The sequence below is a fragment of the Meles meles genome, chromosome 6 (assembly GCF_922984935.1).
Source record: "Meles meles chromosome 6, mMelMel3.1 paternal haplotype, whole genome shotgun sequence".
Classification (NCBI taxonomy): domain Eukaryota; kingdom Metazoa; phylum Chordata; class Mammalia; order Carnivora; family Mustelidae; genus Meles; species Meles meles.
Window position 1 is genome coordinate 106,888,894 of NC_060071.1, and position 24,979 is coordinate 106,913,872.

At 36.5% G+C, this 24,979-nt stretch overlaps 1 protein-coding gene across 3 annotated transcripts in view; it reads right to left on the bottom strand.

Annotated features, from left to right (window-relative positions):
• Positions 1–1,515: 1,515 nt before the first annotated feature.
• Positions 1,516–24,979, bottom strand: part of WDHD1 (WD repeat and HMG-box DNA binding protein 1) — a 68,509-nt gene continuing 45,045 nt past the window's right edge. For all 3 annotated transcript variants that reach the window (XM_046010323.1, XM_046010324.1, XM_046010326.1), the window contains 12 exons: positions 24,031–24,168; positions 21,949–22,105; positions 15,596–15,710; positions 14,807–14,938; positions 12,484–12,701; positions 12,269–12,387; positions 11,829–11,885; positions 9,792–9,835; positions 9,020–9,190; positions 7,804–7,934; positions 4,577–4,715; positions 1,516–2,308 (listed from right to left, as the gene is read on the bottom strand). In XM_046010323.1, the coding sequence (XP_045866279.1) occupies positions 2,108–2,308; positions 4,577–4,715; positions 7,804–7,934; positions 9,020–9,190; positions 9,792–9,835; positions 11,829–11,885; positions 12,269–12,387; positions 12,484–12,701; positions 14,807–14,938; positions 15,596–15,710; positions 21,949–22,105; positions 24,031–24,168 (1,622 nt within the window). In that variant the 3' untranslated portion in view covers positions 1,516–2,107. The remainder of the gene's footprint in view (positions 2,309–4,576; positions 4,716–7,803; positions 7,935–9,019; positions 9,191–9,791; positions 9,836–11,828; positions 11,886–12,268; positions 12,388–12,483; positions 12,702–14,806; positions 14,939–15,595; positions 15,711–21,948; positions 22,106–24,030; positions 24,169–24,979) is intronic.

A 24,979-nucleotide genomic window follows, 5' to 3' on the forward strand; every position in this document is an offset into this window, starting at 1 on the left:
AGAATGGGCAACATTATTGATATAATGATGATGGTTAATATATTCATTCATTTCCATTTCCATTTCCCCACTCTTAAGTCCCAACTCTCTGAAAAAAATTCTTTTTAAAGGTTTAATCTTATATAGCAAAGGAATAAAGGCAATGTTTCTTGGTTTTCAAGTTCTGATTTAAAATTTAAACCAAGTCAATACAAAAATGTTTCTTCAACCAAATAAAAGCCCTTTTTGGGACGCCTGGGTGGCTCAGTTGGTTAAGCCTCTGCCTTCAGCTCAGGTCATGATCCTGGGGTCCTCGGATCAAGTTCCACATCAGGCTCCTTGCTCGGCAGAGAGCCTGCTTCTCTCTCTGCCTCTGCCTGCCACTCTGCCTGCTTGTGCTCTCTCACACGTGCTCTCTCTCTGACAAATAAATAAAATCTTAAAAAAAAAATAAAATAAAAACACCTTTTTCTTTTTCTTCAAATCCTTAGTATTATCAGGTTCCCGTGGAACTGTAATAACTGAAGGACTATATCCTATGTACAACAAATAAGTTGAGGAAATAAAAATAAATATATGTCTACAACCATGTTTTCCAAAGTACTACAAACTTTTACCTCAGGTTCTTGAAATAAAAATTCATACAGTACTCAGAACAAAATCAAATGATGAAGCAATATCAAATACCCAATAGCATAACTAATAATAGCCAACATCTATATAAAACATTACTATTAGGAATTAAGTGTTTTTATCTCATTTAATTCCCATAACTCTAAAGTAGGTACTATTATTATACCCATTTTACAGATGAGTGATCAAAGGCTAGAAACTTGTCCAAGGTTTATTTGGCTGGTAGGTATTACAGGGAGTTTTCAGACCCAGGCTGTTTGACTTTGAAATCTGTGCTCCTAACCACTGCACCATAATGTCTCTTTGTACGAGCTATTCCTTCCTAACCTTAGTCATCATGATGTATTCCTTCCTAACCTTAGTCATCATGATAAAGAGTACCTTTGGCTTCTACATATCTGAATTTTCAACATATTATATTCCTTCCAACATATAATACATCCTCAATTCTGAGCCACCTGATTTATTTTTACTACAACCCCCCCCATCCCCACCCCCGTGTATTCTGCTCTCATTAAATGGCTGCATTTATATTAAACTCTGCTTAGAATAATAACCAAAAACATATGAAATAATTAAATCTTGTTTGTTCAAAATTAAAGAGGAGTTCAACACTTTCCCTAACTCTTCAACTACTCTCTTATCAAGGTTTCAAAGACTTGCTCAGGAAAGTACTGCTGATGATAACCAGAGTATCTTACCAAGAACACATTATGACCCGAAATACTGAAATACTATCAAAACAGTATCCTCAATCTTCTTTTCCATGTGTATGATGCTTAGCAGGATGGGTGTGATGGTGGAAATTATGGCAATAAATATAAACTGTATTTTCTAGAAACATTTTCATTTCATGGAAATACAATGTTAAGACCACAGCAAGCTAAATATGGAAACGTGAAAGTCATTTATTTTTTAAAAACCAGGCAATACAAAGACAACTGAAACCCATATATGAAGAAATTTCTGAAACAAACAAAAGAAAAAAATCTCATCTACAAAATTATTTACATGTTTAGGGTTCATATTAAAAAACATGGTCTATAGACATAGAGAAGAGTCTATGGTAACAAACCTGGAGCATGACTTCTGTAGTACTTCTCCGTACATGACATAAACCAAACAAGGAAACCCCTTGAAGGTACTTCCATGTTCAGAGGTTTTAAGACCTTGGCTTTGATGATTTTAAAGGTAAGAAACAACATCAAACTGGCATCCACTAGGACATGCCAGTGGCTTCACATCAGTGACTAATCACAGTGTTTTTCAATGTACCTCCATTTGGGAGCAGAGCAATCTGCAGAGATGACAGTTTTTACACATGCCCTGTTACCTACACCAACATAATCACTACATTATCTTATGAAGACAGATAGTTGTCACTAAACTCTCAAAAATATATAATGAGTTTTCTAAAAAAAATTTTTTTTAAAAGTCCAGGTTCATCAGTGATGAATAAAAAAATCCATTACCTACTTTCCTACTTTCTTTAACTCTATTCCTGCTTAAATGCAAAAGCTGACAGTTTCTGATTGGTAGAAAGATCTAAAGGTTTTTGCTTTTTAGGCAAATTCAGATTCTCCTTTGCTTTGTCCTTCTCATTTTCAGTTTCATAACTTTCATCAACCACATGTTTTCGCTTCTTTGCTTCCGCTCCATCACTTGTAGTTCCTCCTTTGGCCTTGGAAGCCCACGCCTTTATAAAAATATGGGAGGAGAAAAGATTTTTAGGCAGTAACAAAGAAACAGGAAGGAAATGATTTCCTTTCTTTTCCAGGTAAAAATCCATATATAAAAGAGCAGTATTTTTTTTAAAAAGCAGCATAATTAGCACTTGAATTGTTAAGCTAATCATTAAGGGTTCTCATTGTTAACAGATCTTTTACTTAATTGCAGAGCACGTTAAAAAATTTACATCCTACCTCTAATATTTCAATCTAAACTCTGCTTGTATTTAACCTATACTAAGTGCAAAATACTGTAACAGCAGTTACTTTTTTAAAAATGAAACTTTTTGAGATTATTCACAAGCAGTTGTAGGCAACAATATAGAAGGATCTCGTGTACCAGTTTCCCGGTTTACCCCAATAGGAGCATCTTGCAAAACAAATGTAGTATCACAATCAGGGTACTGACATCAATACAATCCTCTTTTTTTTATTTCTACTCCTATGTGTGTTGTGTATATTTAACTCCAATGTAGATTCCACGTTCAAGATACAAAACAGTTCCATCATTATAAGGATCCCTCATGTTGCCCCCAAAACCTACACTTGCCACACAGGTCCCCACTCCTGGTAATTAGTGCTCTGTACTTCATCCCTATCACTTTGTCATTTCAGGAATGACATTTCAGATATTCTTTTTGGACTGGCTTCTATTCACTAAGCAAGAACCTTACGAAGTTCAGTCGTTTCCATTTGTCTCTTATTGACTGACTGAATGACTGATTTTTTTTTTTTTAAGATTTTATTTATTTATTTGACAGAGATCACAAGTAGGCAGAGAGGCAGGCAGAGAGAGAGGAGGAAACAGGCTCCCTGCAGAGCAGAGAGCCTGATGCGGGGCTCAATCCCAGGACCCTGGGATCATGACCTGAGCCGAAGGCAGAGGCTTTAACCCATTGAGCCACCCAGGTGCCCCTGAATGACTGATTTTTTAAGTAGGCTCCACACCCAGCATGGAGACCAACGAAGGGCTTGAACTCACAACCTTGAGATCAAGAACTGAGCCGAGATCAAGAGTCAGATGCTTAACTGATTGAGGCACCCAAGCGCCCCTCCTCAGTCTCTTAAATCTATTTTAATATATAATAGTTCCTCCTTCTTCCACTTTGCTTCTTTTCCCGTTTCTTTACTATAGAAAAGGAACCCTCTGATGCTGCAGAATTTCTCACATTAACAGACCGGATTTAAGAAAACGTTTAAGGTTTACCTTAACAATACTGATTACATTATTAAATATTCAAATACACAATCACAACCTTTACCAAGTCTCTTCCTCTTCTGCTGCATAAGACCATTCAAATGCCATTTTATCTAATTCTTTAGAATTTCTATCCTCTTATAAATTCTTATAAAAATGAGAAGCATGATGTTGTCAGTGAAATTCTAACAAGGCTAGAGGTGGTTAAACCAGTTTCTAGCCTCCTCATTTTGTAATACACTTTACTCCTAAAACCCAGTTTATCGAGGCAGGTATCTATTTCACCAGGTGCCTATGCTGTGTACTGTCAGCCCTGGGGAAGTGAAATCTGAGGATTTAACTGATATACCGCAAACATTCCTTCCCCTTGCACCAGAAAGCTGCTCCTAGCCCTCCCTCACATGGCAGAAATTACATGAGGAGCAATAGGTACCAGCTACCTGTCCTAATTTCCAAGTGAAAGGCTATAATAGAACCCTACCTTTTCTCCCCAAAAGCAGTATTCTCATTTTGGGTTGTTTTTTTTTTTTTTTTTTTTTTCCTTAAAGTAAGCCCTATACCCATAGTGGGACTTAAACTCACAATTCCAAGATCAAGAGTCATATGCTCTACTGACTGAGCCAGCCAGGCAGTCCAGTATTCTCACTTTGTATTCAGTGTGGAAGTATACAGCATTTTAAAAAATTCTTCTTAAATTACAAGAACCTTAAAATCCAAACATGTGAATTTCATTTTTACTTATTCACTTAGTTGGCTTTTGATTTAGAAGCAATGTACTTTTTCTTGGAGTAGCCTAACTTGCATTATATAGGAACTTATATACAGATATAAACAGCATATCTGCCCCAAATTTAACCCCTGGCACTAAATAATAATAATAATAATATCAAAGCTGACATTTCAGTTATTTAATTCCCTCTCAACCAAGAGTTTACCAGAATATCTGCAATTTCCAAAAACAGAAAAAGGGAATTTTCTGTAAGAATTTTTAAAACCTGGGGATTTAGTAAGATCTCAATCTCAGCAAAATTATCCTTACCTTCCTTTCTTCAGCTGACAATACTCTAAATCGCATCATTCCTTCTTTTATTATGTCTGCTTCATCTGAAAAGTCAGGATTGTCAGACAAAATACTACTTCTGTTTTCTTCCAGCCACATCTGGAACCCAGTCTTTGGCCTAAAATAGCAATTATGTGAAAAAAATTTTATACTTAAAATGCAGTTTAAAGTGCTTTATGATTTTTCAGGTTAGTAATGAACCATTAGTCTTTGCATACCTATATAAAGTAAGAGAGACACAATTAAATTTTTTTTAAGATTTTTTTTTTTTTTTTTTTTTTTTTTGACAGAGCACAAGCAGGGGGAACAGGAGAGGGAGAAGCAGGGAGCCTGATGCCGGCTTGATCCCAGGACTCTGGGATCATGACCTGAGCCAAAGGCAGACACTTAACCTACTGAGTCACCCAGGTGCCCCGAGAGACACAATTAATTACATCTGTTAATATTCATACTACATATTACCCTGGAGACCATGGGAATAATGAACTGAAAAATCCCTTGTAAGATCAATTCAAAGATTTTACTTATATTTGTATTTTCCAAGGGGAACTCCACACTTTCAGCTCTTTTTAGAATACTTATAAGCTCAAGATCTCCAATTCCCCTCAGCCCTGCTGGGCCAGTAAAATTTTTCCAAGTATCCTTGGTGGGTTCTCTTTCCATTTCCCAAACCAGCTATTTGAAATTTTTATTTCTCTCAAGATCCTTACCCAACCCCTCTCTGCTCTCATAGCTGACCTGGGAGTGGGGGTCCTTTCTTGTGCAACTATTATGTAAAGCATAAACACAGCACACTTGTCAATTTCATTAGACTTTACTTCTGACACAACTGTCTTTAGGTCATAAGCAAAGGTTTAATGTAAACATTTAATATTTACTGAGCACTTACTATGAGCTAGGCATTGTTCTAAAAGCCATGTATTACCTCATTTCACCCTATGAGGTAGGTGCAATTACTATCTCCATTCCATAGATGAGGAAATTGAGGCTCAGAAATGTGAAATAACTTATTCCAGATTACACAGATAGCAGAAATCAGACCTGGGATCGAATAACTTGGCAGTCTGTTAAGCAGCGTCCCCATGCTTAACACATCAGCTCTACTACTGCCCCACACTACTCTGTAACCAAATGGAGCCTGAATAATAAATTTAAGGACACGGCAAAAATTAGATGCAAAAATACCACGGAAAAATGTTTATGATAAAATTTTAAATGGAACCAGAAAGACAGGATATAACATTATAGCTCTAATACAAATCTCATTAAATATAACATCTTAATTTTACTAAAAAAAGATTAGGAGAGAAGAATTACCTTTATGAGTAATTGCGGAATTTTGCCTAAACTTTTTAATTTTTAGAAAAACAAGCTATTAAAAAATATTATACTTGCCCAATTTCTGGAAAAAACCTAATATAATTCTACTTTCAGAAAAATAATAGAGCAAATAAAAACAAATAGCAACACTAAACAAAGGTTCTTGAATTTCTAGAAAGTAATATTCATTTTAATCAAACTTGGGGCAAGTCTAGCTAACAGCATACAGTCTCCCCCCAAACAGCTGTGTTCAAGAGAAAAACAAAATTGAACATTTCTCTTCTGATTAAGTATATCAACATTTGTGACAAAATATTTAGTTAAGCAGTGATAATTCTTTAATGAAATTTCAAGTAAGTTAGTTTTCTGTATAGCTCAGATAATAAAAAAAAATGGAATCTTCTTAAATAAAATCATCATTTAATATCTGATTTGAATTCAGGACAAAAATGGGAAAAATTAAAACCAAAGCTACTCCTCAAATTAAATTGGTTAACATGAGTGGCACCTGGCTGGCTCAGTTGGTAGAGCATGCAGTGTTTGAACTTGGGGTCATGAGTCTGAGCCCTACGTTGGGTATAGAGATTACTTAAAAAATAAAACCTTAAGGGGCACCTGGGTGGCTCAGTGGGTTAGTATCTGCCTTTGGCTCAGGTCATGATCTCAGGGATTCTGGGACTGAGCCCCATGTCGGGCTCCCTCCTCAGCGGGGAGTCGTCTTCTCCTTCTCCCTCTGCCCCTCCTCCCTGCTTGCGCTTGAGCTCTCTCTCACAAGAAAATAAATAAAAATCTTTAAAAAAAAAAAAGAGAGACCCCAAGAAGTGTGGTAACATATTGCACTGGCAGACAAATAGGATACAGGCAAATAGGAACTCTCATATTACAGGAGGCATAGAAAATGATACAACATCAAAGGAGAAAAATTTGGCATATCTACTGAAATTACAAGTGCACATTAACTTGAAGCATACAGGAATCCATCTTATAGCTATAGGTATATGTGAGAAATGACATTCATATGAAGTTATTCTTTGTGCTACTATTTGTACTAGCAAAAGACCAGCAACCACTTTCTGTCCACCAGTAGAGAACTGAATAAATTATGGTATATCCATTCAGTGTATGTGAAAAGATTAAAGAAACTCTTTATGTAGTAATATGTTCTATAAAAAATGTTAAGTGAAAAAAAGCAAGGTATAGAATAACATGTACGCTACCATTTCTGTAAAAATAAAAAAATAGATAAATCTAAGTGTTTGAACATGCACAAAAAATATTGGAGGGCTATGTGAGAAATCTGCTATAGTGACTGTGCAAGAGGGGAACTGGGTGGACAGGAAAGATGTTTACTCTTTATCACACTTTTTTGGGGTAACTTTTCATTGTTTCTCCCATGTAACTATCTATTTTAACAAAAAAAATTATAAAATATGTACAATTTAAAACACATAATTTATCAGGGTGTATCTTATTAAGTAACATAAATAAACATTAATCAATATTTATGGCTTCCTTTCCTTAAAGTTATGTGTTCAGAATGTCCACTACCAGTGTCAATGTATTACTTGTAATAATGAACAAGAGAGTTGAGTAATTTTGTATTGTTTCTGTATGCCTTTTATTGGGATATTATATCTTAAGAATAATAAATTTGTTGGGGTGCCTGGGTGGCTCAGTGGGTTAAGCCGCTGCCTTCGGCTCAGGTCATGATCTCAGGGTCCTGGGATTGAGTCCCGCATCGGGCTCTCTGCTCGGCAGGAAGCCTGCTTCCCTCTCTCTCTCTCTCTCTGCCTGCCTCTCTGCCTAGTTGTGATTTCTCTCTGTCAAATAAATAAATAAAATCTTAAAAAAAAAAAAAAGAATAATAAATTTGTTTATGTACTGACCTTTGATTTTCAGTGTTTTGAGGAGACATAGCTGGTGTTTCAGATGATAACTTTTTAGGATGTTCTTCTTTTACATCCTCAGTCTTATCAGTTTGGGAAGTTCTTTTCTGGAAATAGGATGCTGCAGATGCCTGTAAAAACAAACATAATGGGGCGCCTGGGTAGCTCAGTGGGTTAAAGCCTCTGCCTTCAGCTCAGGTCATGATCCCAGGGTCCTGGGATTGAGACCCGCATCGGGCTCTCTGCTCAGCAGGAAGCCCGCTTCCTCCTCTCTCTCTGCCTGCCTCTCTGCCTACTTGTGATCTCTATCTGTCAAATAAATAAAATCTTAAAAAAAAAAACAAAAAAAAACAAACCTAATGAATACTGCAACAAAATCTAGTAAGATTTTATATACTACAATCAACTTTTGAAAAGTGTGGGAAAATATATGTAGAATTCTTAAACCAACATGTGAAGAAGCCCCCTGAGATTCTCAGCTGAACATAAACATGACTACAGACACAAAATCCCCTAAAACTACAAATTCTGTATTTTCTAAATGCTGAATTTTATTATATGAAATGGAAAAGAAAAAAGATCTATTGTACTAATGACAAATCTGGGATGAAATACAAAATCTGGGCTGAAACCAGAAGGCAAAATAAGAATACAGAACAAGACTGGGGGGCGCCTGGGTGGCTCAGTTGTTAAGCAACTGCCTTCAGCTCAGGTCATGATCCCAGGGTCCTGGGACCAAGCCCCACATCAGGTTCCCTGGCTCAGCGGTAAGCCTGCTTCTCCCTCTCCACTCCCCCTGCTTGTATTCCCTCTCTCGCCGTCTCTCTCTCTTTGCCAAATAAATAAATAGAATCTTCAAAAAAAAAAAATAAATAATAAGATTGGGGCCAGCTACTACAGCATCATCTTGAAACAAAGATATGCATCAGAATCATCTGGGAATTTTTTTTAAAGACCAGATAGGTGCCTGAGTCCCTGGGCCCTGAATGTATATGAATATGTATATGTATATATGTATGTATGTATGTATGTATGTAATATATATATATTTCCCCCCAAAAAAGTGATTCTGAAGCAAAATCAGATTGGAAAACCACCACCCTTGCTAGACAATCAATCATAAACAACTGGAGCCTCCTGTCCCATACCTGAAAGAGTAAACAAAACAAACAGAATATGTGCTGCTTATTGTTAATGTGTGTAGTTGAAACTGTACCTGCTTCGACTTTGGTTTTGGAACTAGAGGCTTTATAACTGGAGACTTTTCATTATTTGTAGCTCGATTAAGTGCAGTAGATTTCTTGGATGATTTGTTCATATTGTCTAAAATATTACTTGAACGTGTTGAATTCACTGAAGTGGATGGTTCTTTGGAATTGGCTGATACCTAAAGAACAAACTATTAGCATTTTATATTTAAAGAAGAAAAAAAAATCCCAAGAGATTCATTTTTCCTTAAAATATGTCAGGTCTATATTGTGGTCTCACATTTGGAATTGAACACATTTTGTACAATACAAATTAAGACTGATACACATACTAAGTATACCACATCCCCAAGGAAAAGAGGGAATAATCTTTCAAAACTATCAGTATTTAGGGGCACCTGGGTGGCTCAGTTGGTTAAACAACTGCCTTCGGCTCAGGTCATGATCGCGGAGTCCCGGGATCAAGTCCCACATCAGGATCCCAGCTCTACGGGGTCTGCTTCTCCCTCTGACCTTCTCCCCTCTCATGCTCTCTCTCACTCTCTCTCTCTCAAGTAAATAAATAAAATCTTAAAAAAAACAAATCAGTATTTAGAAGGTAAGGAGAACATATAACTCTTAGCCCAAGTGTGAACTAGTGCTGCTTTCATCTGTTTTCATGAAGATGTGCTTCAGTCTTTAATGCCTCCAAGTCTGGAGAGTGTCATCTGGAGGTTTGGAAATATTTCTTTGTATAAAAATGTATTGAAATACATTTTAAATATCACTGAAAGAGTTTACCTTGAAGGGGTTTACTCGTCCTTGGTTGCTACAGGTAACTGCACCTTTTGTAAGAAAGAAACCCTCACTTAATAGTGGCAAAACATAGAAGACTTCTGACTTCTCTAATAATAGATGGAATATTTTAATCTGTATCATACAAAAACAAATGTACTTTGCAGCTTTAAAATCATTAACAACTATATATGACCTCCTACCTCTTTCCAAGCTAAAATACAAGCTAGTAAATGGGACCTATTCCAACTTGTTACTATGAAATATAACAACCCAATATTTATATAGATCTATCCTTTTCTCCTATTACCATGGAAGAACAGTGACTCGTTTTAGCTAAGGTTAATAATTCCTCTACTTGTGCCCTAGATCCCAATCCCTCCTGCTTTGTCAGGAAACTTGCCCTATCAGTGCCTACACCATCTTTGGATGTATACTACTTTTCCTCTTTACTGGCTACTCAAGTTTCCTAACTTAAACCCCATAGAGCCAAATTCAAGAGCTGTCGACAAAGCTATTCCCAGTTCCTCAAGGTTCATACATTCCCACATCCAATGGCTTCCAGCCCTACTATCCTATAGAATCTGCTCTTGCTAAGGACCCAATAAAGTCCGTGTGGCCAAATCTGGTGGGTAGTTTTCAGTCATCATCATTTTGACCCACTCAACAGCATTCTACATAGCTGAGTGTTCGTTTCTTTTTGAAACTGTCTCCTACCCTTGAGTTCTGAGATTCCATGTTCCTATCTCCTTCCTCTCTTACCTCATTTTCTTTTGATGGTTCCTCCTCCGCCTAATGTTTAAATGTTGGGGATTCTCCACCCCCTAAGCTCACTTTTCTTCTCACTTTATATCCTCCTCCAATGCTCAATCACCCATGCTCATGATTTAAATTGCTATAGTTATGCCAACAATTTTCACTTTATATCTCCCTTCCAGACTACTTCCCTGAGTTCCTAACCCAAACATTCAATAGTAATTCATCCTCCTCCTATTTAAACCTGAGTTTCCCTAGTGTTTTCTAACCAGTAAATGGTACCATCATTCATTCAAATATTCAAGCTGGGAAACTAAGTCATTCTTTATACCTGAACTTTCATACTCTCTACATTTTCTTCAGAAACACTTTATCAATTCTTCTCATTCTTTCTCCCATTAGTCACCACCACCCGAGTCTAAGACACTATTCAACGTCACTTGGGCTGTCTCCTTATGTGCATTCCTCCTCTGCCAGTGTGCATGCTCTGCCTCTGCTTTAAACCTACAACAGCCTCCCAGTGACCTCAGAATAAAGATCAAAATCCTTACTGTGGCCAAGATGGATCTGCATGATTTAGCTCCCGCCCTTCCCTCCAAAACCACTCGGTGTCACTTTTCTCTGCCTCTGTGCTCTTCATACTACTCTTACAGTCTTCGCAAATGCTATTCCTTAAGTCACACACCTTTACCTTGCTTCTGCTCTCACCCACATCAGCCTAGCTGATTCTTATTCATCTCCGCTTTAAACATTCCATGAGGCCTCCCTTGGGGTCCCGACAAAGCCCTTACCTCTGACTAGATTACAGCACAGTGTTATATGCTCTTATAATACTCTGTACATGTGTTTACAGGTAATTTTTTAAAATCAAAGGACTATATACACATGGTTTAAAAATTCAGTTCATATGCTGTGAAGTGTGTAAACCTGGCAATTCACAGACTGTACCCCTGGGGATAAAAATACATTATATGTTTATAAAAAAATAAAAAATAAATAATTTTTAAAAAATTCAGTTCATACTCTGTAAGATTTACATAGGACTCAACCATGCATGTCTGCCCAACTTCTGTATGTCCCACCTAGTCAAATACCTGACACACAATAGGCATTTAATAAATATTTGCAAAATTAGCAGTTTCACAAATAATATTTCTGATAAAAACAAACCAAGGGCAGAAGAGTGGAGGTGGGGGTGGGCAAAAGGGGTGTATTTGAATAGATATATCACTTTAAAGACTACTTGCACAATTTTCTTGATATTACAGAATCACAAATATTTCTTACCTAACTTAATAGCTGGCACATCAGCAGAATTTGTACTTTTGGAAAATGGATTCTGTCCTATAAAATTTAAAACAATACAATATAAATGGGGAGATAAAGTTACTCTCTATAATCAACAATCAGCATAGATATCTTAACAAAGCACTAGTATTCAATTTTCCTCAGCTAAGTAAAATGGGGAAAGCCATATAAATGACATTTCTCATCCTTAAATTGCCTTAAAAATGTATCTTATGGGGCACTAGGGTGGCTCAGTTAGTTAAGCATCCAACTCTTGATTTCAGCTTAAGTCATAATCTCCAGGTTGTGAGATTGAGACCCATCTGGCTACTTGCTTGGTGGGCAGTCTGCTTCTGTCCCTACCTCTCCCTCTGTCCCTTCCCCAACTCACACACATAATCTCTAAAATAAGTAAATAAATCTTTAAAAAAAAATCTTGCCATGGTTATGTAATTCTGGTTCTTCTTCTTTATCATCAGATTCTCTGGTGTCCTCTGCATCTTCTTCAACTTGGTTTCTAAGCCTTGGCTGGCTCCACTCTGCAGCAGTATTACTGTAACTAAAAGACAACATATTATTCAATAAAGAGCTATACAAAGACCAATTTAATATTCAGAATGGTAAAGAAAAATTTAAGCAACTGATTATTTCTTACCCAGCATTCAGTTCTTTTCTGAAATCTTCCTCTTCTTCTTCTTCTACCTGGGTTGTTGCCAATTCAGTTGCCTTCTCTACAGCCAGTTCACTAAGTCTTTGGGCCAATATTAATCTCCGGGAACGAGAAGCATATTTAATGGCTAAATTCACAGCATTTTGAGTCATTAAATCAGCTAGTTCCACACAACGGAATTCCCGATCCAGTTTACAAGAAAGCTAACCCAGAGTGGAAAAAAATAAAACCATGTCAAGAGAAACTTTTTATTTAAAAAATTTTTAAATTTATTATTATGTTCAATTAGCCAGCATATAGTACATTAGTTTTTGATGTAGCGCTCAATGATTCATTAGTTGCATATAACACCCAACAGAAACTTTTTAAAAATAAGAGAATGATACCAGTAGTAAAACTGAGAAATCAGTTTTCTAGATAATACATCTCACTGATTCTAAGAACCATATTTTTATACATTTTTATTTAACATCTCTGAAAGTGGGAGCATCTCACAACTGATGGTGGGTCAGAGTTTAATTTGTAGCATTTTGGGGGGGGCTTAAATAATGCTGCATTTTACAATCAATAGTAGCTTAGATTCAATGAAATAAGGCTTAGGATTTCAGGCTATTAATTGCAAGGGAAGTAAAGATACTCCTTTACAATTCAAATGTGGTTTTCTTAAACTTGTTTCACTGCCCACCCACCCTCACCCCACCCTCGCCAAATAAGGCAGCAAGTTCAAAGAAGGAATAGATAGTAAATGATTTATTTGCTATTACTTTGCCCAGAATTGGTACACAAATACTACTAAGTGAGTTTGGGTGGGGGGAGGTAGATTGAGCCATTCATTTAAAGTGTGATTGTCTAAGATCTCCAACTACCAGAAATAGTTACACAACTTCTAATTAACAATTCCCTTTTTCTTGCTCTATTTTTTTATATGTAACAATACAAAACAAAGGGCATTCATTTAACATCTTAGAAAACACTTGACTACTTTTCTTTTGGTATGAATTTTTACAACTCAAAGTGAGCAACTCAAGTACAATGTAAGGAAAATTAGTACTTCACAGACTACAAATAGTTTCCTAATTCATAGGGCAGAAGGATTATTTTGTTACTTAGACATCCCACATCTCATGCTTCAGCACAGAAGGTTTAGACAGTCACCTGCATGTCCTTTTCAGGGTTTCTACTATCACTCATCTATAAATAGTAATTCTTAATCAGGGTAGTACTCTGCCTCTGGGGACATTTGGAAATGAAAAGTAGTATGATTCTCATAGTAATGAGGCTGAAGTTCCAGCATTTGCCAGGGGGACAGGAATGCTAAAGAACTGACCAGTCCTTAAGCTACTGATACTCTGTTCAGAAACTCTGTTCCAGAGGAAATACTCCTCCAATACTACATGGTAAATAAACCAAACGGATATTCTTACGTGTGCTGTGGGAAATAAAAAGGTTACTAGTTCCTACACCACAAATGACATTTTTATAAAAGGAACAAAACTTAACTCTACAATAAGCTAATTAAATTTCTTTAATACTGGGGGGCACTCAGATTGGTTAAGTGACTGCCTTCAGCTCAGGTCATGATCAGAGTCCCAGAATCAGGTCTCACATCCGGCTCCCTGCTCAGCAGGGAGTCTGCCTCTCCCTCTGAACCTCCCCCCTTCACACTCTCTCATTCTCTCTCTCTCAAATAAATAAATAAATAAATAAATAAAATCTTTAGAAAAAAATTTCTTTAATACTATACTCAAAACAGTGTCACATAGTGGTGACAACAGTGAATATCACATTTTTCCAACAACATGATGGCTCTAGAGAGTGTAAGGCTAAGTGAAATTAGTCAGAGAAAGATAAATACCATATGATTTCACTCATATGTATAATTTAAGAAACAAAACTAACATAGAAAAAAGGAAAAACAAAAAAACTAGACTCTTAACTATAGAGAACTGGTGGTTACCATAGGAGACATCAATAGGCAGATGGGTGAAATAGGAGAAGGAGGTTAAAAGTACACATATCTGCCCATGATCTTAGTTACAAGGTAATGTCTAAAATGTTTTACTTATTTATTTTTTAAAATATTTTAACTGCAACATCCACTGGGAAACAATTGAGTAATGTACAGAATTGTTGAATCACTGTATTGTACACCTGAAATTAACATAACACTGTAAATTATACTAGAATTAAAATTTAAAAAAAAAAGTTTCTGAGGTTGTGGAACTTGGTGCTAATTCACATACTTTTAAGAAATCCAATCTATAGAAAAGTGCAACTTTAATTTTTCCAGCATATTTATTATACTCACCGCAAGCATTTTCATTAAAAGCTCCTGTTGTTCTTTTATTGCTTGATTTTTAGTGCTTTCCTCATACTCATAACCATTTTTAGCTAAATAATCTAGGTAATTGTGAAACATGATGGAACGCCAAAACTGTTCCTACAAAAGTGAAAAAAAACAGTTTAGAGAAAACTACCAGCTTAATACCAGGCAATTATTAAATATTTATCTTAAGATAACAGATTCTGAATTAAAATAATTTTTGAAATACTTTTTCTATAGTTTATTTTGTAATTCAAATATTAACATGATACCAAACCTTAACTTCATCTTTTGTACTTAAAAAAAAAAAAGGAAATACAGCATTTTAAACAGTATCTTAGCTATCATTAATGCTCAGAGAAGGTGGTATACTACTTTTTAAGAGGCTGGTTTACTTCCTATTTAGAGTAACTAATTACAAGATTTCAAATGACTTTTGATGGTACAGGGCTATGCCTAGAGTGAAGCAAGCCTGGTCTAAGACCCAATATTTATGGAGGCCCACCCTCTCAGGCACTCACCCAACTCTGAGAGTGAGTGAGAGCCCTTACCCTGATGTTCCTACCCTTTACCTCACAGACAAAATCCCTGGAAGCAGAGATGGCAATCAGGTACCCTTGTGATCATAAGCAGTCATCCCCACCCTGTTACCACTATTTATTTAATCATAAAGTAGTGAGTATTCAACACTGTTTATCAGGGAAATTTTTAAATGTCTACATCACAGGCAATGTATTATCAAAATCAGAGTGTCAAGTTAAGATTTCCACATACCTCCATTTGTCCTTTCTCTGTTGCAATCTGACAATAAGGAAGGTTAAAGGATAGTATAGCTACAGCAGGTCGAGGAAGGGTGGGAGGAAACCGAGAACCTTTGCAAGGAATGCACCTGTCAATAAAAAAAAAAAAGTCTCACTACAAAAACTCCCTCCCAAATCATAAAAACTGTTAAAATATAAAATTTCCAAAATTCAGTAACTTGGAATATTATTCCTATAGCTAGCTTAATAATATACAATAAATTACTTTTTTTTTTTAACTTTACACCTGATTAGGTTTAAAAACTATCCCTCCCCATGCATTTTAAGAATTTCAACAAGCCCTCCTCACATCAGTTTTTCCTTCAGAAACTGTCCACTTTTAAAATACGGCAGCTATGCCATAAATAGTTGTCAAGGGATCCATGTTATAAAACAGATCACCCAAGATGAAATGCTAATGAAGCATTTCCTTTTATTTATCAGTTTGGGAACACTTGGTACTGCTGGTAGAAAGTGTCAAATAAGAGAAAAAGACGGTGATATGTCCAATAGAGATTAAGTATCTACTACTAGATATTGGTAAAAAGTGAAGCAGAAAATCCAGTATACACCTGGTTATAATATATAACTGCTCTGCTAAATCAATGGTTGCCTTATGTGATAATAAATAGCTCAGTGGGCGAGAGCTTTGTCTAAACCTTTTCTGATTATGATATGATAGTATTTAAAGATGCCCATCAGAATGAATGGTAATGCAATTCATTAATTAAAAAGCATTCATTAATCACAGAGTGACATATGCATGTAGAATACCCTTTCAACTTATGTACTCCAAATTATTTATAAGAAACCACTGGAAAACCATGTTCACACACGAAGTACCTTGGGTGAATTTTCTAATTTCTCTAGTCATTTAAAAATACAGTACAATGTTCAATGCCTATTAATAACCACCCATTTAATTTATAGTACAGCCTTTTAGTCATGGCTTAAAGTCATGGCTTTCTTAAAGGGAAATACTAAGTAGAAATCAGATCCTCAGGTGTAAATTTTTTTCATAAATGTCTTCTAATATTATCAAATGCCCACTAGAATAGTTAAAAATTAAATAAGTGGCAATACTCAGCAATCTTTTAAACTAGAGAGGCCCCCCTTCCTAGTAAAATTTGAATACACTTTCTTCTTTTTGTGACCCTACAATAAAAATACAAACATGTTTTTAGCGTTCCAATACTTTTGAACATATAATCTCATTTCTTCTTCTTCCTCTCCTTTTACAATTTCATATAAATCAGTGGTTATCACCATACCAGGTGGCAGTTTGAATACCTGAAAAAAAATCTCTTGTAGCAATTCTGTCATTCACAGAAGCTAGTGATTTATTAGTCATGCAAAATGAAAAAGCACATGTGCATTCAGAAAGGAACAAGTCTAATTATACATATATATGTATATTAACATAATCAGAAGGAACATTGGGAATAATCTTAATTGCCTTAACATTTATTTTTTTCTATAAGAAGACTTACACTCTCTTGTTTAAAAACATTTTATACCTCAAATACTCCACTGACTTATCACAGTAAGCAATTATCACAAAGAAAAATTAGGACTTTATTAATGGTTTTTTAAAGCTACATTTACATCAAAGCAGGGTACTAATTCACATTTCTTATACTTTTAGCTTTAAAGACTTGAAGTAAAAAGACCTGTTCTCCATTAAATACCCCTTTCATGAAAGAAGAGGAAGAACAAACTCATTTGATTGCTAATTTGGTGGGTTTTGCCTGTAATGAATGAGCCTCCAGGAAATTGTGTGGCTAAACCATCTGGAGAAGAAAATGCAAAAAATAAACTATGGGTTACTAAGAAAACAAAATTACTTCAATTCCTTTTCAAATAAATAATAAAACTTATTCTTGTATTAAGGGAAGAGTTGAAAAAATATTAGACTAGTGAAAATTGGGGCCAATGTCCAGACTAAGCTTCCCCCGGGGAACGAGTTTTGCTTTGTGTTCTGGGTTGCACGGAGAAGACTTTGTTCACAACTTGTTTAGAGCACGTACTCAGGAGTAGATAATGATTTTAGCAGCCAACTCTTCCAGGCTGCTGGCCTCATTTACATTTACGTAGTACAGCACATATAGTCAGTACTGTAACAAATGCTTGTTAAACAAAACTCAAAAAAAGAATTTGTTTGCAAGCACGCTCAAAACTCTTAAGAGCTTTTAAAAGCTACAGAGAAAAGGAAGGTTGTTGGTAGAGAGCAAACTGGACTGTAGCATGCAAAATCAGGAAACTCAGTTATATATCAACCAGTAGCGATTATGAAAAATAATCTTCAGTGGAAACAATAAAGATAGTTTTTGCTAAACTGAAGTGTCATTCGAATGGAGGTAGGAGTGATAGCTTCTACAGATTAGTAATTACTCATATCCATGACTAAAGGCAGGTATTTTGTATGGACTCAAATGACATGTTTTTAATTCCTTTATTTATATCCCTAAGGAGGTGAACGGTTAAATCATATACTAACTCTATGCTTAACTGTTTGAGGAAATGCCAAACTGTACCAAGTTTCTATCCCCACCTAGCACTGTTTAGGGTTCCGCATGCTCAACAGCACTAATTATTGTCCATCTTTCAGATAATAACCGTCCTGGTGAGTATGAAGTGGTATCTCTGTGATTTTGATTTGCATAATGATGCTTAATAACTAATGAATACTTTTGCATGCATTATAGGCCGTGCGTGTTTTCTTTCGAGAAATGTCAATTCAAATACTCTGCCTAGTTTTTAATTGAGTTACCTTTTCTTAGGTTACAAGAATTCTTTATATATTCTGATACACATCCCTTATCACCTAAATGATGTGTTTCACCTTTTTTTTTTTAATATTTTATTTATTTATTTGACAGAGAGAGATCACAAGTAGGCAGAGAGGTAGGCAGAGAGAGAGGAAGGGAAGCAGGCCCCCCGCCGAGCAGAGAGCCCAACGTGGGGTCCGATCCCAGGACCCTGAGATCATGACCCGAGCCCAAGGCAGAGGCTTAACCCACTGAGCCACCAGGTGCCCCCGTGTTTCACCTTTTAAATCTACATGGTACTCTAGTGTGCACTCGTACCTAACATTACCTATTCTACTAATAGAAATTTAGGGTTCCAATCTTTTGCTAATATTAACAATCCTACAATGTAGGGTATCTTTTCCATGTGTCATTCCCACATGTGCTAGCAGCAGTATTTCCTAAACTTTAATGCACACACGAATCACCTGAGGATCTTGTTAAAATGCAGGTTCTGATTCAGTAAGTCTGAAGTGATGCCTGAGATCTGGCGTTTCTTTTCTTTGAAAGATTTTATTTATTTATTTGAGAGAAAGTGCACGCATATGCGTGCGAGAAAGAGAGCATGAGGGGCAGGGGAGCCACATGTGGCTCCATCCCAAGACCCTGGGATCATGATCTGAGAGGAAAGCAGATGTTTAACCGAATGAGCCACCTGGTGATGCTGATGCTGCTGGTCCATGGATCACACTTTAAACAGCAAGTACTAGTACATGTGCAGGAAAAATCCTAAGGCAGATAAAAGAGCACATGCATTTCTAATTCTGGTAGTTCTTGACAACTGCCTTCCATAGGGATTATAACCAATTATAACCTATTATACTATTATAACCAATTATACTCCTATCAGCAATTATAAGCTTGATTATTTCCCCCCAGCCTCACCAAATTTGATAAGAGCATTATCAAATTTTCAAATTCTCCTCACTTGATAAGTAAAAAGAGAGTTTTTATACGTTTTGATTTTTTTTCTTATTTTGATATCAATCATCTTTTCACATATCCAAGAGCCATTTTTATTTTTTCTAACTAGTGCCTTTCTTGAAATAGTCTCTACTTACAGCTTCTGTGATATGATGTTCTTCAAGTGATTTTTCTCTTATTTGCTTAGCCAATATTCCTTTTCCTCATTCAAAAGCTCAGTCTCCCAAACCTGACCTCTAAAGGTTGGAATTTCTAAGGGGTGGATTCTGTGACCTTTTTTGTTTCTTTCTTCTAAGTGATCTCATTTATTACGATGACTTTATTTTTTTTAAGTGTTTTATTTATTTTTCAGAGAGAGAGAACACGTGAGCGAGGGGTGGGGGAGGCAGAGAGAGAAGCAGGCTCCCCACTGAGCAGGGAGCCCAATGTGGGGCTCAATCCCAGACCCTGAGATCATGACGTGAGCCAAAGGCAGCCACTTCACTGACTGAGCCACCCAGGTGCCCCCTGTTTATTACTATGACTTTAAATACCTTCTATATTCTGGTGATTCACAAATTTATATTTTACAGTCATGTATTATAATACCTTCTTGATATCGCCACTTGGATATTCTGCAGGCATTTCAACAATATACCCAAGAGAGAATTTGTTTTCATCTCTCTTATTTCTATAAATGGTATGACTATCCATCTAGTTGTTTTAATTGGAGACATGGGTGTCATTATTGAGTCTTCTCTCTCACTCCCAATACCCCATCTATCAGAAAATCCTACTTGTTTCTTTTTTTTTTTTTAAGATTTTATTTATTTATTTATTTGACAGCAAGAGAGAGAGAGAGAGAGAGATCATAAGTAGACAGAGAGGCAGGCAGAGAGAGAGAGAGAGGGAAGCAGGCTCCCTGCCGAGCAGAGGGCCCGATGTGGGACTCGATCCCAGGACCCCTGAGATCATGACCTGAGCCGAAGGCAGTGGCTCAACCCGCTGAGTCACCCAGGCGCCCATCTTTTTTTTTTTTAATTTAATTTTATTTATTTGACAGACAGAGATCACAAGTAGGCAGAGAGGCAGGCAGAGAGAGAAGAGGAAGCAGGCGCCCCACTGAGCAGAGAGCCCGATGCGGGACTCAATCCCAGGACCCTGAGATCATGACCTGAGCCAAAGGCAGAGGCTTAACCCACTAAGCCACCCAGGTACCCCTACTTGTTTCTATCTCAAATCTAGTTCCCTTAATTTCTACTGCTGCCACCCTAGTTCCAGCTACACTAATAGCTCTGCTGGATGACTGCAAAATCTTCCTCAATGTTTCTCAATGGGGGCACTGATAGCACTTGGGAAGGACGATCTGTAGTTCAATAGGACCATCCTGCACATTCTAAGATGTTCAACAGCCCTGGCCACAGCTCTCTAAATGCCAGGTAACCCCTGATCATTCTGATGGCTAAAAATAAGACCCTATGTCTCCAAACACTCTCAGAAAGCAGGATAAATCCCCTGACTGAAAACTGGGCTCCCTAATTTCATTCTTACCTCTGCCAATATATTTAGCACATGTATTTTTCTTTTTATAGTATAAATCAGATTACGTCATTCCCCAGATAAAACTGCATAATGGCTTCACGATACAACTTCAAATGAAATATTAACTTCTCTATATGGTCTATAACGCAGCCTGTGTCTAACTTTCCGATATCAGCATGGATTTATGTTTCCCATCAATCCTCAACTTCTTATATGCTAGCCATTTTTGCATTCTTTCAATTCTTTAAACACAACTAGCTCTTTCTGACCTGAGGACTTTTAAACATGCTGTCTATTCTGCATGGATCATTTTTCACTCCACTTTTGCCTCATAGACTCCTTGGCCTTGGGTCTCATTTTAATTCTATCTCTACTAAGAGTCCTATGTGATCGTGCTACCTAGAATGTGCCCTTTTGTTATGCTCCATCATGGGTCTGCTCAGATTAATTTGTGGCATTTATCCCAAGTAGTAATTAACATTTACTTATTTCTGTTATCTGTCTCCCCAGTCTATAAGCTCCATGAAAGCAAAGACCTCTTTGTTCACCAAGTACCAACATAATGTCACTGCCAGTTGCTTAGACCAAGAAGATATCAAGGGTCAAAAAAAGAAGAAAATATTTAATATTGAATAGAGACTAAATGGATTGAGAGTTATTCACCTGCAGTTAGCTACTAAATTTCTATTAGCCCTCTCTCTGGTTACAATTACTGAGCCCTTTAAAATTCTCAAAAAGCTACTGAATTACTCAATTCTAAATCACAGTTTAAAATAAAAGGCTGTAATAAAAGATGAAATGCCACATTTAGCTCTCCCTTCCCTCTGGCTGAAATAATACTAAAGTCTCACCAATAAATGTAATTTCTATTTTGTTCAGTAAGTTCTAAGTCAAGCAATCAGTTGAAAACTTCAAAATGAATATAAACAAATTTCTAAGCTAGTAAATATGGAAAGCAAATATATGAACGAAGGTGAAGGACAAAAAAAATTTTAAATACCTTTAAAGTGTATAAAACAAAAAATTTCACAGTACTTTTTAGAAAGAAACAATCAAGCATGTTCTAATAGCCTACCTGAGTTGCTGGGGATTTTCATGGATACCAACCACCCAGTAGTGATCAGATTTTCCTTTGCAGTGTTCTCTTGTGTTACAGATTGGAGTCCATGTGTTACCAAGCCCTCTGTTAAGCATTCGAACAATGCCTTCTGAATCCACATAACAGGGAGTACCTACATACCAATTGAAAAAGAAATCACTTGGAGAAATAGCTACATATTTGTGAAATAAATCCTATTTCAAAAATATATACCAATGATTCAAATGTCAGTTCAAAAGCAAAAAGGTGAATAATTAAAAATCATTTCCCACAAAACTTCATTAACCACACAGAGTAAGACCTAACTGAATAAAAGAAAAAAAAAATGCATGACTAAAATTTACCCAAGGGAAAAACTGATAGTTTCAGTGAGAACTATGCCACCTACTGGAATATAGCAGTATTTTTAAAAGCCAATTTCAGTTTAAAAAAAAAAAAAAAAAAAAAAGTTAAACCTGAATCCGAAGTTTCACTACTTAAGAGAGACTTGGAAAAATGAACGGAACCTGACACACAGTGATGATCTAGAGAAATTTGTCTTTAGTACTCTTCTTCTTGCTTTCTTGGCCTTGTCACTGTTGTATTCCTCAACTCCTACCTAAGCAATTCTTAACCCGAAAACAAGTCAGCATCTCTGTTTCCCACTTACTCTGCTCCCAGGTCAGGAGGTACATAGCATATTTGCTAATTACCCCTTTCATTATCTGTGACTTCATATACCTCTCACACTGCAAACAGCATGTTCCTCAAGTCTAGATCTAACTGGTAACTGGGGAAAAAAATAAAGCTATATGAATGGAAGTTATTAATGGTCACATTAGAACATAAATAACGAATAAGGGGCACCTGGGTGGCTCAGTGGGTTAAAGCCTCTACCTTCGGCTCAGGTCATGATCCCAGGGTCCTGGGATTGAGTCCTGCATCAGGCTTTCTACTCAGCGGGGAGCCTGCTTCCCCCTCTCTCTCTGCCTGCCTCTCTGCCTACTTGTGATCTCTATCAAATAAATAAAATCTTTAAAAAAAAAACAACAATAAAATCCCACTAGAAAACATCTAGAAATGGTTGTTTTTTTAAAGACAAACTAGAGTTTCCAAAGATATAAGTGAAAGACATGAATCTCCAATGGAAATATCTGAGTTAGAGAATAGGTACCTTAAACAGGTACCTTAAAATAAGGTACTTCAAATCATCATCAGTCATAAGCCATTATTAAATGAGTCTACAAATGTAATTTTTAATTTCTTGTGCCACATGAGGAAAGGGGGAAAAGAGGCGCCTGGATGGCTCAGTGGGTTAAGCTTCTGCCTTCGGCTCAGGTCATGATCTCAGTGTCCTGGGATCGAGCCCTGAATCAGGCTTTCTGCTCAACAGGGAGCCTGCTTCCCTCTCTCTCTCTGCTCGCCTCTCTGCCTACTTGTGATCTCTCTCTCTCTCTCTGTCAAATAAATAAATAATAAAATCTTAAAAAAAAAAAAAAACTAAAAAAAGGAAAGAGAGGGAAAAGTGAAGCTAATTTGAATAGTATATTTTATTAAATCTAATATATCCAAAATATTATCATTTTAACATGTAACCAATATAAAATAATTACTGAGATTCTTTTTTTTTGTACTAAACTTTCAAAGTTCGGAGTATTTTATACTTACCACCATCCCAATCTGGATTAGCCAGATTTCAAGTGCTCAATAGCCACACGTGGCTACTGCAGTAGACAGTGCAGCTATTGAAATTTCCTATTTTTTTTTGCATAGAATCTCCTGGAAAAGCCACAACTTTACCACTGACTTGTATCTCCTCGTTATCTACAACAAACTTTTAGAGAAATATATTTTTCTCTTTGTATGTTTTCTAAACAGAATTCACATGAACATCAGATCTTATACATAAAAGAATGGCTATCTTGCCTAACAATTCCAGTTTCCCCAATGCCAACATAGTAAAGAAATTTACACATATAATATAGATAATTCACCTTAAAAAAATAATTAAGAATAAAACAATGGAAAAATTTCTACTTGAAAAAATGTCTTTAATATAAATAAGTTAATTTATCTTGCCTTCAGCTGAAAATCCAACCCACACTAGGTAGGATTTCCTCGTAAGAGGAAGAGGATCACCATGTAAAATTTGTTTTTTCTTTTTCCCCAGCTCTAGCAGTTGAACTCCAAGGCACTGATCACCATCAAATCCTGCACCTAGTGAGAATATATAAATAGAAATCAGGTATCAAAGGCTATTTAGCTATAATGCAGTCTAGAGTACCTTCTGTGAACTGAACTGATTTTGTGATAAACTCTGTATTAACTAGCACTACTTTTTATGGATAACCCACCTGACTGAGGTACCATTCCGGTATTAAAGCAGAATACTATGTTACAGGGACTATTTATATAAAGTGGTATTAAGTGGTAATTTATTCACCCAAGAAATATTTACAAAGAGCTTACTATGTGCCTGGTACTAAGGCTACAATAGTAAAGAAGACATATCCTCAGGAAATTTATATTCAGGTATGAGAAGACTAATTTTGGAAAAAAAAATGATAAGTGTTATCAAAGAATTAAAATAATAATGTGATACAGAGTGTCAGACTGAGTGATTACTTTAGACTGGACAGTTAGAGGTGGCCTGTATGAGAAAGTAAAATTTAGCTGAGATATAAACTGCAAGTTAGTTAGGGGAAAGAGCTGTAATATAGTAAACAGAAGGAACAGCTAATGAAAAGATCCTAAGATGAGAATAAGCTTGGTAAATTTGAAGAACACAAAGAAGCTAGCATGACTAGAATGAATGATAAGAAAAAGTGGCAAGAGATGAGGTTGAAGAGGCAGGCAAAGGTCAGATCATGGGGGCGCCTGGGTGGCTCAGTGGTTTGGGCCGCTGCCTTCGGCTCGGGTCATGATCTCAGGGTCCTGGGATCGAGCCCCGCGTCGGGCTCTCTGCTCGGCGGGGAGCCTGCTTCCCTCTCACTCTCTCTGCCTGCCTCTCTGCCTACTTGTGATCTCT